This window comes from Rhipicephalus microplus, chromosome 8 (genome assembly GCF_043290135.1).
Source record: "Rhipicephalus microplus isolate Deutch F79 chromosome 8, USDA_Rmic, whole genome shotgun sequence".
In the NCBI taxonomy this organism is placed as follows: Eukaryota; Metazoa; Arthropoda; class Arachnida; order Ixodida; family Ixodidae; genus Rhipicephalus; species Rhipicephalus microplus.
This window is the reverse complement of record NC_134707.1, coordinates 142,494,394-142,507,565: the sequence shown is the minus strand read 5'-3', so window position 1 is coordinate 142,507,565 and position 13,172 is coordinate 142,494,394. Positions and strand designations below refer to the sequence as shown.

The window sequence follows — 13,172 nt, the reverse complement described above, 5'->3', positions numbered from 1 at the left end:
GAGGTTTGTAGTTGTGGAATTTCTAGTGGTGTAGTTTCTAGTTGTGGAGTCTCTAGTTGTGGAGTTTCTAGTTGTGGAGTTTCTAGTGGCGAACTCTCAAGTTGCGGAGTTTCTAGTTGTGGAGTTTCTAGCTGTGGAGTTTCTAGTTGTTGAGTTTCTAGTTGACGAGTTTCTATTTGCGAAGTCTCATGTTGTGGAGTTTCTAGCTGTGGAGTTTCTAGTTGCGGAGTTTGTAGTTGCGTAGTTTCTAGTTGCAGAGTTTTTAGTTGTGGAGATTCTAGTTGCCGAGTTTCTTGTTGCGAATTCTCAAGTTGTGGAGTTTCTAGCTGTGGAGTTTCTAGTTGCGGAGTTTCTAGTTATGGAGTTTCTAGTTGTGGAGTTTTAGTTGTGGAGTTTTAGTTGTGGAGTTTTAAGTTGAGGAATTTATAGGTGTGGAGTTTGTAGTCGTTGAGTTTCTAGTTGTCGGGTTTCTAGTTGCGGAGTTTCAAGTTGTGGAGTGTCTAGCTCTGGAGCTTTTAGTTGAGGAGTCTCTACCCAGGCAGCACGCCGCCGTTGGACCAATCTTGGACCAACATCGGCTAACATCGGCACCGACGTCGGGCCGACGTCGGAAGTGCAACTTCATCCAATGTCGGGCCGACGTTCAAGCCAATGATGGGCCGACGTTTTGCCGATGTTTTAGCCAGTATGCAACCAACATTGGGCCGACGAAGGCCCATCGTATTGCCGACAAAGCTGCCAATGTTCGGCCAACATTGGGCCATATTTCAGCCAATCACATGCCATTTTTACGCCGATGTTTGCTGCACGACGAATATTGGCTACGGATGTACGACCGACATTGGACCAATCCAGGGCCACATTGCAGCCAATCAAATGCCGTTATTACACCGATGTTTCCTGCACGACGAATATTGGCTACTGATTGGCTTGCCATCATGTAACCATTATTAGTAGGGAATTTTTCTTACCGGAAGATTTAAACAATATGCCTCGATGACCCGCTCTTGTAGCTTTGCAGCCCTGTATACTTGGGGCAACAGAAAATTGAATGCTGAGAACTGAAAGCAGTTACTCGATCTATTTCATCTTTTATACTTCATTCCCTTTGCTAACACTAGAAGTGTAGTTTATTTTTTTACCAATTTATCTTTTGCAATAGCGAGTGCTTTATTTGGTACTGGTATTTGGTACAGCAGATCGAAAAAAGTCGTTAGGAAGTAAATGTTGAAAGCATATGTCCCCCACTTGCAATCCCCACATATGTCCCCCACATGGTAATTGAGAATATTCATAGTTTAGAGCATTTTTTTGTAACTAAAACATGGTGATGGTGCTTCCGAATCAGCATAAGCTAGCCGAACAGTGCACCACCGACAGTCTGCAGACTATTTATTCTTTGTTTTTTTTATTTATTTGGTACAACAAAAAATGTATACATTGAAAAATATATATACACAACTAAAAAAGGCCCGCTCTACTGCAGGTGAGGTTGCGTTGGGGGCACAGTGACAGTGGTGCTGTCAAGGCCCTGGCTGCTGTGGCTGGGCAGGAAGCCAGCTGCCGCGAGCAGCCGATAATCAGCACTCTGAGAGTGGGGATCATCGGGCTGCTCCACAACAAATGCTTCTCTGAAGCGCCGCTTCCTGCCCCCACAGCGATCACCAGACCCTGGCAGCCACCTCTTAATAAACTTGAGGGCCTCCGCCTGGTCGCACCCTGCTTTTTGGCAGATGACATCTGCATACAAGAACAGAAATACCATAGTACACATGAAGCACTGCAGTACAGAGAATACACAAGAGTACACACACATAAAACAATGAACAAGTCTAACCTGTCACTAATCTACAGAGCCTCAGGGTCACAAAGGCCCTTTTCCCTTTTCTGCCATGAAGGCTGTACAGCACTTGCACGTCATGTGCCAATACAGCCTTCATGGCATTCACACCAATTTCTCGAAGGCCACGTCCCCCAATCTGCAGGAGGTGCTTGCGCTGTAAAAAAATGCAAGAAGCATAGATGGGGTAAACGCAACAGCGCATCGAAATGTTTTCATGATAAAAATCTGCAAGAAGAGGACACTGAAAACAACAACTTGAATTTTTGGGCATCACAACATTTCATTGTTTTTTTACGCTAACTTCAACTCACTTGACCTAAAATGGTTTCCACATCAGCCCTCTCACACTCAGTGTGAGAACCTATCAGAGTCCTTCTCTGAATGCAGTTTCGCTGTTATGAAATCAAATACAACACTGTTATAACCCTTAATAAATATTGATTCTAGCTATGAAATAGTATAATTACTTTGTACAGTGCTAAAATGCCAATACACGTTTCTTCGAGGTTACAATGTCTTTGCCTGAATGTTGGCCAGGAGTAGCTTCTACAGGTGAAAAACGATAAAATATGTGGAATTCAAAAAGAAGCTTGGACATGTTTTTAATCAATGCATTGTAAGCAGAGCACAACAAGATAAATAAACATGATCAAGGCGTACTAAGAGGCAACCTTAGAGCAACCAAATCTTGGTCATAGATGAAACTGATAGAAAAATAAAGGTCGCACTAGATGGTCGCACCATTTGCTGTTTATATTTTTTTGTGATAGCCAACAAAGAGGCCTGTCGCTATAGAAATCTCATCACAATAAACAAAGGTGCATTTTTCTTCACACTGCGAAATTGGGTGCATGTTAGATTTTTAAAAGAGTAAGAAATCGGCTAACACAAGGCAGGGTGAACTGTAGCTCAAAGTAGAGAGAGCCGCAGCGGACACGAAATAGGGTGATAAATAAACAAAATTACTGAATGTCTGTTTTAAGCAGGCTATTGCTAGTCACTGCCCATCAAATGCACGATGCCGCATCTCATTAATTCCAACACACTTAACTTGAACTGACGCTGTGGTCCTATCAAAGCTATACCGCGCTCCGAAAATGCTCTCAGCACCCCGCCCAATCCTGCGGTGGCACTTCAGACACCTCATCGCTGTGCTTGAAGAAGAAAATGAAGTAAAGGAAAGAAAAGACTGCGGTGGAATGTTTGCCAAATGCCAATCTGCGACATTCCTGTGCCCCGCTTCGGCTTTTTCCGTCCCTGCCACGTAGAGACCCTTCTCCTCTTAACACTGCGCATGAAGAGAAAGAGGGGAAAAAAAGCTGTCGCAGAGAGTTGCCTCTCTCATGCCGATCTGCAACGCGCCGGTGTCACGCTTCCCTGTTTTTCGTTCCTGCTATGTAGAGACTCTTCTCCTTTCAACACCGCGCATGAAGAGAAAAAAAAAAGCTGCCGCGGAGTGTTTCTCTCTCGAATGCCGATCTGCTTTTCTCCAGGTGGAGACGCTCCTCCATTCTCATCATGTGCTGGCCACGCTCCGGCTGCAGCGCAGATGGTAACAGTGGAAACACAGTTGTCTTCTAAGAGTGTCAGCACTGGACATTGCCGCGCGCAACTTCTTTTGCCAGGAGAATACTGAAGCCGAAGTACAAATGCTTTGCAAACTGCACGCAAAACTTGTTGACTCGTTGCAAGGCCATTGTGTACAGACATATATTGACTACTTTAATTAATGACGGATGTCCTGTAATTTGTGAATAAAACTTCTCCATGCACACGCATCACTGCATGGTGAGCCCTCCGCTCGTTTACCGTATTTACTCTATACTACCGCGCCCTCGATTGTAACGCGCGCCCGGTTTCCACGACAAAAAAAAAGAAACAAGACGTCGGTTGCAACGCGCACCCTTTTTTTCGTTGGCCCGCTTGATCACACCACTAGCGAAAACGACTCTCTTTGAGAGCGTCTTCCGTTTAAATATAAAGTACGGGGGAAGCTTATGCCTATCTGACATGCAACAGAGCATTGCTGTCACTCTAGTTTTACCGTGGCCCGATGTCAGTACGCAAACTTGCATCGCCCCCTTCTCCTAGACGGTTGTGGTGCCAGGCATGTCGAAGTAAAGAGGCGTGTGATCGGCATTCCCGATTTGCCCAAGCAAGTAGCCGTTGTTGTGCCGCAAGTTTAGGAGGAACCTCTGAAGACTCTGAAGCTTTTCTTCGTACTCCTCCGGCAACTTCCGGCATATGCCCGTTCGCCTTCGGAGGGAAAAGCCTTTTCTCTTCATAAAGTTCGTTAGCTAGCACCTGCTCGCTTTAAAATGGCTCTGCATTAGCCCTTTTTCTAAGGCTAACTGCATAGCCTGCACTTGGAGCAGTTCTGTCGTCACGGGCCGCTGTGCCGCTCACTGCTTAATCACATACTCGCCGAGCAGCTCTTCAATTTGTGGAAACCGACCCTGCTGTGGTCCACTGAAGCCTTTGCGTGAATCTTTACTGTCGACAATATTCTGCTTTTGTTTCCGCCAGTCCCGCACGCACGTTTCGGGAACTCCGAATGACCGCGATGCGGCCCGATTTCTGTCCGTTCCGGCACACGCGACGACTTTTCTTTTAGAAGCAGCATTGTGGTGCACTCGTCGAGTTTTTGGAGTCGGCTCTACCATGGCGTCGATGCTTATGTACTACAAGATGACGAACTCCTCAGCACACGTATGAAGTGCCGCGCATGGGAAACACATAGGCAGAAATGACCGACGCGCCATGCCGACGCACGCAGGGGGCGGCCATTTTGTAAGTGGCGATGGCAATAGAATGACCATATTCAGTTTTTTTTTTTCGTACTCGATTCTAACGCACATGCGATTTATGAACTCTCTTAACCGGAAAAAAGGTGCGTGTTAGATTCAAGTAATTACGGTAGCTTTCATTATTTTGAACTTCTTTTAATTTGAACAAATTTTCTGGCCTCTTTGAGTACGAATTATTCATATTCGACTGTAGTACAGTGGCTCATGAGATAACCTGACTAGTTTGTTTCCCGAAACACAGTATCTTAAAGCAGTACTAAATTTCTGCATGTTACATAGGCATATTAAAAATCAAGAAATAGACACCAAAGCCGCAGCCACAGCTTTACTCTGCACAGCTGCCTCTGCTGCCTCCACTTCTCCAATTGTACCAGCAGGCAGCCGGGGAAGGTCAGAGGGGCGCTGTGCTGGCTGAGCATGCTGAGGCACGGACAAGAGCCGTACCTTGTGCTTCAGCTGTCGCACCTCCTGCAGAACCTCTCTTTGTTGCTGCCGGATGCCAAGTTGGATTCGCAGGATCCGTAGCAATAGAGCTGAAACATACAAGAGTACATATCATATTTACTCGCACAATTTGCATCCTCACATAATTTGCTCACCAGTATAATTAGCCAGCCTGCTTTACTACAAGAAACTTTTTGCTCGCATACTTTGCCCTCCCCAACCAGCCCGAGCCACCTTGCCAGCACACACACAGACACATTTGACTTCATGATGCTCTGGTCAGGCACATCTCTTGTCGAGCAGGCGAGTGCAGTCTTACACAAAATGGACTGAGTGCAAGGTCCCTTCTTCCATGAATTTTTATGCTTTCCCTAGAATATCGAACTTGAAAACTGAAACCTGTTTATGTGTAGTCCGAATGCCTAAAGGTTTGCCTCCTATCTTCCCACCTCTTCCACGGCAAGAATGTATTCCCGAGACACAGCACAGATGTTGAACGCGTGCAAGGACCTGTCACATCAACTAGATGAGACAGATTTTCGCACTCATTTTTTTTTCGGTTTCGCCATCTGGCCATTGCGTTTTTACCGTTCCTTGTGATAGGCTACAATAATTATATACGAGGCAGATTGCTGTTATAAAGCTTACCGAAGAAAACTGAAACCGTGCTACCGCTAAGCACATCAGCGTGGAGTTCTTCGACATGCAATATTCAGTATGGGAGCCAGCAGAAGAGTGCGTTGAATAAGACTTAGCATAGAAGCTTGGGTGCGTTGGTTAGATATCGGAGGGAACACAACGCAATAGAAGACTGGGACAAGGAATGGACACACACACACATGAAGGGCGACACACACAGCACTGTGTTGGCATCGCGCTTCCTTGTCTGCATCTTACTTTACGTTGGGTTCCCGACAATAATTGGAGAGTACTTATGTTCTCTGGTATAACCCTGTCGTGGGAACTGGTTTTTGTGAGCACTGTTCGGAAGAACTTCAAGAAAATGGGGGCATTTGAACAGGCTTAGCAAACAAATGACAATCCGCTTTGAGACAGTTGTGACAGCGCCTGCAACATATATTCCCAGTTGAGCTTTTAGGCCAGCGATTCCTACTAGCTTCGCACATGACCGGATTGACAAAAAAAGTACACATAATACGCGAGTATTTACCGCATTTGACTCTGTAGCTTTGATGAACCAGGCAGATACACAAATTTATCCAAAACTCCATTAATTCTGTTGCAAAATTATTCAACAAACAAATTGCGATGTTATCCATGTTACTATACGATTGTGGCACTTTACCATTGCAGCTTTCCAGGAGGCACACATAGTGCAGCGTTAGTTCACCACTCGCAGTTAATTGTATGCAGTAGGTTGCTCACAGCAACTGACTGCATGCAATGGTGAACATCTTGCATGCTTGCACCGCTGTTTCAGCATGCTGGCTGCTTCCCATACGGCTATCCATTGATGTTCACAAAATTGGGAAGATGAAGAAAGACTACACAGTGCCCTCTGGCCACCCTATACACCAAACCTCCAGCCAACAAACAAACAAAAGAAACAGAAGTATGCAAATGAATATTATTCCTAATGCAGCTGGAATGGAGTGTAGTTTTCACCAATTCTGTGTGTTAAGTCAATATGGAGTGAGTTAACTCCATAAAGTAGCTTTTCTCATAACAGTGTTCACTCTATTGTAACACAAGGAGTGACTTCATAGCATCTAGAAGGAAAAATAGAATCTTCAGTATTTGATAGAAATGTGAGGCTCTACCTTAAAACAACAATAATCTGGAAAACGAACTTATTACATTCGAAAAAAAAGGTAGCACAGTTGATTCCCTTTACAAGAGACACTGATGTAACAGACAAACGGGGATAAGAGGCACCAGTGTGCAGGCTGACATTTGGCCCATCATGCATCAGGCACTCCGTAGATGCGCCTGTGCAGCCGGGAGCCCTGCAGTCAAGCATGCTGAGCAAGACTGTTGACCACTGTACAATGACACATTGCCACAAAATTTCAAAACTTCATTTCACAAACTTCTGCAAAAGCTTCTTACACTCTTGCATAATTTTTGCACAAGCTTTTCTCATTCTTGCGTGATTTTCGTCAGAACATATAAGTGTTGGAAGTTGTATGTCCCCAAAAACTTGCACAATACAAATAGCATACATTAAAGTCTATCACTTAATACGTGCATAGTGTAACAATGAAAGTAAACTCACGCATGGTTTGCTCCGAGCCTTCCCCGTGCGGTGCCTCCTTGAGCCTTGGAGAGCACTGTACAGCTAGAGCAAAGTAGCATCAATCCAGTGTTATTGGCAGGTTAACAAGACCACAAAACTAACCCCCATATTCATAAACGCTCCCCCCGACTCGACTTTCACCCTTCACTTGACAGAGTTGAGCACTGTGCCGCTGCTCGTTTGAAAGCGACGCTGCGCTACTCGAGAATCACAGCAGATTATTGCCGACATGCAGCAATTTTCTCTGCTTAGAGACGGCGCTCCCATCAGCCATCTCAAGTGAAGGTGAAGCGTTGAGTGGAGGGACGTTCTAGAATACGGGGGTAAGATTGGTTGCAAGAACACTACAATAGACACACTTAATTTTTACACTTCATCTATATTGTACAGCTACACACATTCTGCATCCTTATTATGCACCATATACATACAGGCTTATAAAGTAAACACTGTAGGCTGCTCAAATAACACCTACACAAAAAAATTACCCAAAAGTGGCCATGCGCAAAGTACTTTTATTTGAAACTCGCAAAACTTTTGCGGTGATGGAGAATAAATAAGACAGGTTACGCTTGGAGGCACATGAGACCTTCGCAGCTTTCATAAAGTACAAAAAACAATATGGTATGTGTATGTACGCATGATGCTTCAGCCTTTACATACGGTTTCTTGAAAGAATCGACTATGAATTTTATGGCACCTGTGTCCTTCAGCGCAATTGAAAGCCTGCTGATCAGTGTGTGCAATTGTGGAATAGTTACATGAAAAATGGCGTGAAACACCTAAAATCAAATTTTTCTAGCTAGGAAATATGCAGCTGTGTATACACAACACATGCTGCAAACAGTGGGAGGTGACCACAAGAGTGATTTGAGTGTAAGCGGCAGTATTCCGCATTCATGCACCCCGCCATTTTCAACTGTTGCCCAAAAGCAGCACCACTTCAGCGTGCTACTTTTTTTTACATCATAAACAGCACGGAATACAGCGAGGATGAAAACAACATATGCAATTAAATTTTGAGCACTATTTATGGTGCGCATGATTGATTGATTGATATGTGGGGTTTAACGTCCCAAAACCACTATATGATTATGATAGACGCCGTAGTGGAGGGCTCCGGAAATTTAGACCACCTGGGGTTCTTTAACGTGCACCTAAATCTGAGCACACGGGCCTACAACATTCCCGCCTCCATCGGAAATGCAGCCGCCGCAGCCGGGATTCGAACCCGCGCCCTGCGTGTCAGCAGCCGAGTACCTTAGCCACTAGACCACCGCGGCGGGGATGGTGCGCATGAAAAAAAAAGTAGCCCTTTGTACAACGACGAATTCATAATTTGCCTCCACGGACCTTCTGTTAGGCTGCACCACATACAGATTTTTTGTGGCTTTCAAAAGAGATTTGAAAAAAAAAATAATAACCGTGTTTACTCTCGTCATGAGCGCACTCACTAAGTCACCCTCATTTCAGTCGCCAAAATTTTGAATTTTTTTTCTTCCACATATTAAACACACATCTTACGTTCATCCGCTGAAGTCCCACGGGCTCTCCCCCCCCTTGCCGCCTTCGCTCGCTGCCACGTGCCATTTTATTTTTGTTTCTATTTGTTCATGGAACGTCCCCTGTCTTTTTTATTATCTCTTGTAACATATGTGGCATTATCTTGTTCCCGAGGTGCCACAGGTGCTCTGCTATGTAGATGCACCATTAAACTAGTATTTTTGATCAAATGTGCATTTCTGATGTTTACCTTGCAAGTACGTAAAACTGGCATGCTTCTTGATCTACGATACACATGTGGCTTGTCTCACTTTGAAGGAAAAGTTAGCATACAATGGTGTAAATGCTTAGAATTTGAAATATTGAGGCAGCAGCACACCGGAGATGATCATATGGTAAAGAAACAAGTGCTGCCTTATTAATGGCAAGTTGTCACTTATATGTACAAATAAATTTTGCGAGCTAAAAAAAGTACACAAGCACAGCGAGGCTATGATGTGGTTCAACCTGTGGATTCGCTTCATTTATCACGCCATATGATGAAGCTTCCTTTGGTAAAACTGCTCAGATAAGAAAAAAAGTTTGCTGTCCAATACAGCTACTATACAAAGTGTGCACGTGCATCTCGCAGCGCCTTTTCGTCACTTCCGAAATGTGCCACCAACATGCCCGGGCACCAACCGAATCTATCGCCTACAACTGCCATGTTGTCTCCTTGTGCTTGCACCCGTTTAGTTTTGCCTCACGATGCAAGTTTGAGAAATTATGAGCTGCTAGTGAGGCAAGTTGATTTAGTAGTCCACGCAGAGGGAGCAGAGCTTAGGGTGTTCTTCTTATAACCTGAAATTGAGAACGCACATTCCGATTTTCCTAAAAGTACCAGCGTATTTGGCTGGTGCAGATTAACAACAGCTACTTGAAGAAACTTTGCAACATTTGCATCTTCAGGTGCAACTTCATTACGGGTAAGTGCCATAGCCAAGTATTTACCTGCAAACAGATATAGCTTACCAAGATACTGTACATACAAACTTGTCCGCAGTTAAAAACATGATGGCGAGGAAGGCGGTTAAAATCGTGATGGCGATCGCGGAGATTTGGTATTGCATTGAAACAAACTATAAAGAATGGGAAACAATATTAGTTCACTTTGAAGTATAGCCGATCGGTTCAAGTTGGGCGTCAGGATTTTTTTTAATTAGTCAATTAATTCTATACACGGTCTCTATCATGTTCAGTGACTCCACTGTACATTAGCGTACAACAAAAGCAAAATACAAAGTGAAAAGTGTGTTAAAGCATACGCGAAAAATAAAGTGATGACTGGCATTACCGCGGCACACACCACGCAAAGTCGCTATCTGCCTTGTATAATATTTTCCTCGACTATTTCCACAAATTGCAATCAAAGAGGCTCAAGCTCAACATCAGCACTGTTTAAAACACTTGGTGGGGGGGGGACACATTGCTACTTTGGTGGCGTAGGCCGTGACAATATATTCATGATATTATATCTCTTGTAAACTTGTCTAGCTCTGCACGACTAGTTTTCGATGGGAGCAGCTGCGCTTCGCACATCCACTCTTAAAATTGCGGCTCGAGAGATTTCGAGCTTTCACTTGTTTTTGGGCCAGGCAATTTGTAGTGAAAGCAAGATAATAGGCCCTCATGGGTTGTGGCGGGCAGCCGGTGTACGCCGTGGCTGGCATATGTTTCGCACATCTTGATTATCTGGTCTTGTATCGAGTGAACGAGCGAGGCCTTCCTAATCCATTGAGCTCGTTAAAGTAAGACAACAAAAAACCACAATGCTTCCACATCGTTCACAGCAACAGATGACGAGCCCCCAACAAATCGCACTGCAGCACGTGAACTGCCGTAGGTACCCAGGGAGTTACCCGGGCATGGCGGGAGAGGGCGACAACGGCAGAAGTGACATCACAAGAACACTATGTATAAAGGGGACATTTAAAGACTTTTTTCCCATTTTTAAACTTCGTGCACTGTTCTGTCACAATTTATAGCTCAGAATAGTTGTATTTTGAAAAGGGCACTAATTCATAAGCACAATGGTTCAAGGATGGGTGCATTTAGGGGGCCCATTCTACGTTTTACTTATGCCCTTCAAGAACTTGCTTACAGGGCCAAAGTCCTGTTTCAGAAAGAACACGCTAGTGCGTGGCCAGCAGTCCGTCAAGCATTAGCGCTGGTGAGATTTGGAAATGCAGCGCATGAGCATCCTCATCTGCTACTTCTCTGCTCATGCTCTCGGGGTTTACTTCCGAGGCACGGTCCTTCGCACTTTTCATTTTCACACTGTAAATCAACTGATACCAACTCTGCCTTCCATTATTTAATAAACCAATATTTCATGGTCACGAGGACGAGCTTAAAATGTTTGCTACATCAGATCTGAACAGCATTTTGAGTCATCGAAACTTGCTAGTTGCAGCGAGCATTATGCGAAAAATATGATGTGCTTTACGGTGACAACTTGCAAAACACTGCAGCAACGATTCAAATCATGCATTTTTTGTGCTCACAGGAAATCCCTCAAGCAGGAGGCACTGGGCTAGATAAATTGCGCAGCTAAAATACGGATGCGCTTTCCAATGCTGTCATGCGTACAGGCAGAGAAATGGCAGACAAAACTGGGCGCACCCCGATTCTATGCGCATGCGTCCCATTCACAAGCCTCGCTGCCAGTTAGCACAACATGGCTCCCTGTCCATGAGCTCGCTTATTTCCTGTAACAGTGGACCATACGGTACACCTATTTAAAAACGAGGATAGAATGTATATAATGCAGCATCTGATGAAGCCATGACGATGTGTTGCTGATGAAATCTGGAACTCTAGTTAGTACCCTTATTGTTAACCAGCCGACCGACTAGCAAAAAGATTTGCGACTGAAATGATGGCATTTACACCTGCCCTTAAAGGGACACTGAACAAAGTTTTTGCCGCCGAGATTTTCAGCCAAAGCAATAGATTGGGCCATGAAATTCATAGACAATAATAATTTCAAGCAGAAACTACGAAAACATACTGAATTTAATGAGCCTTTTACAAAATGCCGCGTCTAGCTCTTAGACACGGCGTTTTCTAAAAGGTCGCGACATTTATTTTTCAAGTTTTTTTTTTGTTATTCAAGACAAATCTACGGTGCATTGTTCACAGAAAACAAAATTGCCTCGGTAAGATTTCTTTGCGAGCAGCTTACTAATTTTAAGGCAGGCGCGTTGATTCGTGAACTGAAGAATGCGAGTGATCGATCTTGCCTGCTAGTGGCTAGGCGACAAAGGCTTTACCTCATGTCCTGGTGTAGCTAAGTCACGCAAATGGAGCAGAAAATGTGCATTATCATTTATTTCACCTAAATATCACACGTATGTGACTTATTGCCGGTGACAGGTGATCAGGATGAAGTCGACAAGTTGCAAATCTGAACAAGAATTCACTCGAATGAAAAACCAACCTATACTCACGTGCACGGTGAAGTCGAACACGTCGTCCGTCAATGTTGTCGCTGATGCCCGAAGGAAAAGAGAAGAGGACAAGCGACGGGGTCGTCTCTTTCTATAAAGTCGGCGGAACTGCCAGAACGGCCAACACAAAAGGCATCGGGTTGACATTCCTCCATCTGGGCATCAGTCGCTCCACCCGGGCATGCAGCTGCTACTGGTTCTACTACTATCCTCTTCCCCGTGCCTCTTCCCGACATTGCAGTGTTGCTGCCATACTCGCGAACCTTTTTAAATTAAAGCACGCAATCATGTATTATCGTGCGCCATACTAAACTTAAAAACAGTGCGCTGGTACGTGAGATCACGAAGCGCGGTCCACGCCATCACAAGAGCAATTAGAGAAATGAAACAAAGAAAACAAAAATGTATAAAATATTTGTCTCAATACGATCCGCAATCCAGTTTCCTGCAGCGGCTTTTGGCTCTGTATGAACGGCCAAGCCAGTGCCAAGCCAAGCTTGCGTCCCTGATCAGCTGTTTGTTTCCATCGAGAATTCAACAGTGAACTGGCAATTTGTTTAGATGATATTGCTAAAGGGCTTGAAATTGAATATTTCTCTACGTACTACTAGTGTACTTTTCCTCTCTGTTTCCTGATCACAGTGATGAGATTGAGGAGGTTACAATTTAGAAAACAGCAAGTGCAGCTCAAGCATTGCTAGTATCGCTGTTTCGGTAATAAAATGTTACAAAGATTTTGCCCCGCGACCTGCTTGCCGTGTTCGAGCACCCAGTAGAAATTTACGGTGCCGCGTTTGAAAGAGTTGAATAAAATTGCAATATTACGAAAG

General features: G+C 44.5%; 1 protein-coding gene across 2 annotated transcripts; it reads right to left on the bottom strand.

The window, feature by feature from the left end:
* Positions 1-771: 771 nt before the first annotated feature.
* Positions 772-12,663, bottom strand: LOC142769396 (uncharacterized). 2 transcript variants are annotated; one of them, XM_075872614.1, is made up of 5 exons: positions 12,343-12,483; positions 7,331-7,393; positions 5,095-5,183; positions 1,838-1,997; positions 772-1,740 (listed from the first exon to the last, which is right to left on the bottom strand). In XM_075872614.1, exons 2-5 carry the CDS (start codon positions 7,332-7,334, stop codon positions 1,478-1,480), a joined length of 516 nt encoding a protein of 171 aa, XP_075728729.1. In that variant the 5' UTR covers positions 7,335-7,393; positions 12,343-12,483; the 3' UTR covers positions 772-1,477. The 2 variants fall into 2 exon arrangements, with proteins under 2 accessions (XP_075728729.1, XP_075728728.1); XM_075872613.1 differs by having other exon boundaries at positions 774-1,740; positions 7,331-7,385; positions 12,343-12,663.
* Positions 12,664-13,172: the final 509 nt, after the last annotated feature.

Coding starts and splice junctions, on each gene's coding strand:
- LOC142769396 (XM_075872613.1), bottom strand. CDS start 12,489: ATGTCAACCCGATGCCTTTTGTGTTGGCCGTTCTGGCAGTTCCGCCGA. Junction 1,998..5,094: donor TGCGACAGCTGAAGCACAAG/GTACGGCTCTTG, acceptor ATTTTTTTACAG/CGCAAGCACCTCCTGCAGAT. Junction 1,741..1,837: donor GCTCTGTAGATTAGTGACAG/GTTAGACTTGTT, acceptor TCTTGTATGCAG/ATGTCATCTGCCAAAAAGCA.